Source organism: Cariama cristata, unplaced genomic scaffold, assembly GCF_000690535.1.
Source record: "Cariama cristata isolate BGI_N322 unplaced genomic scaffold, ASM69053v1 scaffold36452, whole genome shotgun sequence".
Classification (NCBI taxonomy): Eukaryota; Metazoa; Chordata; class Aves; order Cariamiformes; family Cariamidae; genus Cariama; species Cariama cristata.
This window is the reverse complement of record NW_009605055.1, coordinates 446-1,381: the sequence shown is the minus strand read 5'-3', so window position 1 is coordinate 1,381 and position 936 is coordinate 446. Positions and strand designations below refer to the sequence as shown.

Sequence of the window (936 nt, the reverse complement as noted above, 5' to 3'; positions counted from 1 at the left end):
TGAGGCCAGTGGCAGCCTTTGGTGCCAGCAGGTCCAGAGCACGCCTCTCACCGGGCTCTCCTGGCTGGGCCTCCACTCAGAGCTTAGGAAACAGATGGCAGTCCCAGCTTTCAGAGGATGACATTGGGTTGGGACCGGCCGTTTGCTGTTTGGGTTTGAGTTGTCTGATCCCACTAATGCCCTTCCTTGCTTCTTTCCCCTCTCTCTTTCCAGCTGAAAGAACTATATGCACTGACGCAGCCTCAGGAAAACCCACAATGGCTGCCAAGCGCAAAGGCGGCCTGAAGCTAAATGCAATCTGTGCCAAGCTGAGCCGCCAGGTCGTCTTCGACCACGGGGGAGCCGAGCAGGCGCGAGCCGCAGCGGGAGAGCAGCAACAAGGACCTGCCTCAGCCTGGGACCAAGGAGCTGGGGACGGAGTTTTCAGATGGACTCAGCCGCGTGCAGAAGATCGAGGAGGACAAAAGGAGGGAGGTGATTGAGAAGTGGGTGAACGGGGAATATAACGAGGAGCCCTTGCTGGGGCGAGTGGAAGGCAAGGAATGTAAGGGCGCCGAGAGCGCGGAGGTGCCCCCTGAAGGGGTTTACATGGTGCAGCCCAAGGGCTGCAGTGATGAGGAAGATAACGGGGACGAGGCGGACGCTCTGAGGGGCTCGCAGGATGGCAGCTTCTTGGATGACAGGGATTCAGACGGGACGGCCTCGAAGGATGATGCCTACCGGTCCTCCAGTGGCGAGACAGGCTCCAAGCTGGGGGGAGGAACCACCTCAGGTAAGTCCTCTGCCCTCTCCACCTCCCTGCACGGGGCAGCTTCACGGTCACGTTTTCTGTGGGACAGACCAAGTTGTTGCTGTGTGTCTGTGCCAGATACTGTCTGCATCTGGCAGCCAAGGAGGAGGGCGAAAGCCCCAATCCCCTTCCAGAGGCCCGCCATT

At 59.7% G+C, this 936-nt stretch overlaps 1 protein-coding gene across 1 annotated transcript in view; it reads left to right on the top strand.

The window, feature by feature from the left end:
* The first annotated feature begins 257 nt into the window (after positions 1–257).
* LOC104158228 (zinc finger protein castor homolog 1-like) overlaps positions 258–936 on the top strand; it is a 983-nt gene continuing 304 nt past the window's right edge. The window contains exons 1-2 of the mRNA XM_009695815.1: positions 258–350; positions 406–772. Coding sequence (XP_009694117.1) covers positions 258–350; positions 406–772 — 460 coding nt within the window. The remainder of the gene's footprint in view (positions 351–405; positions 773–936) is intronic.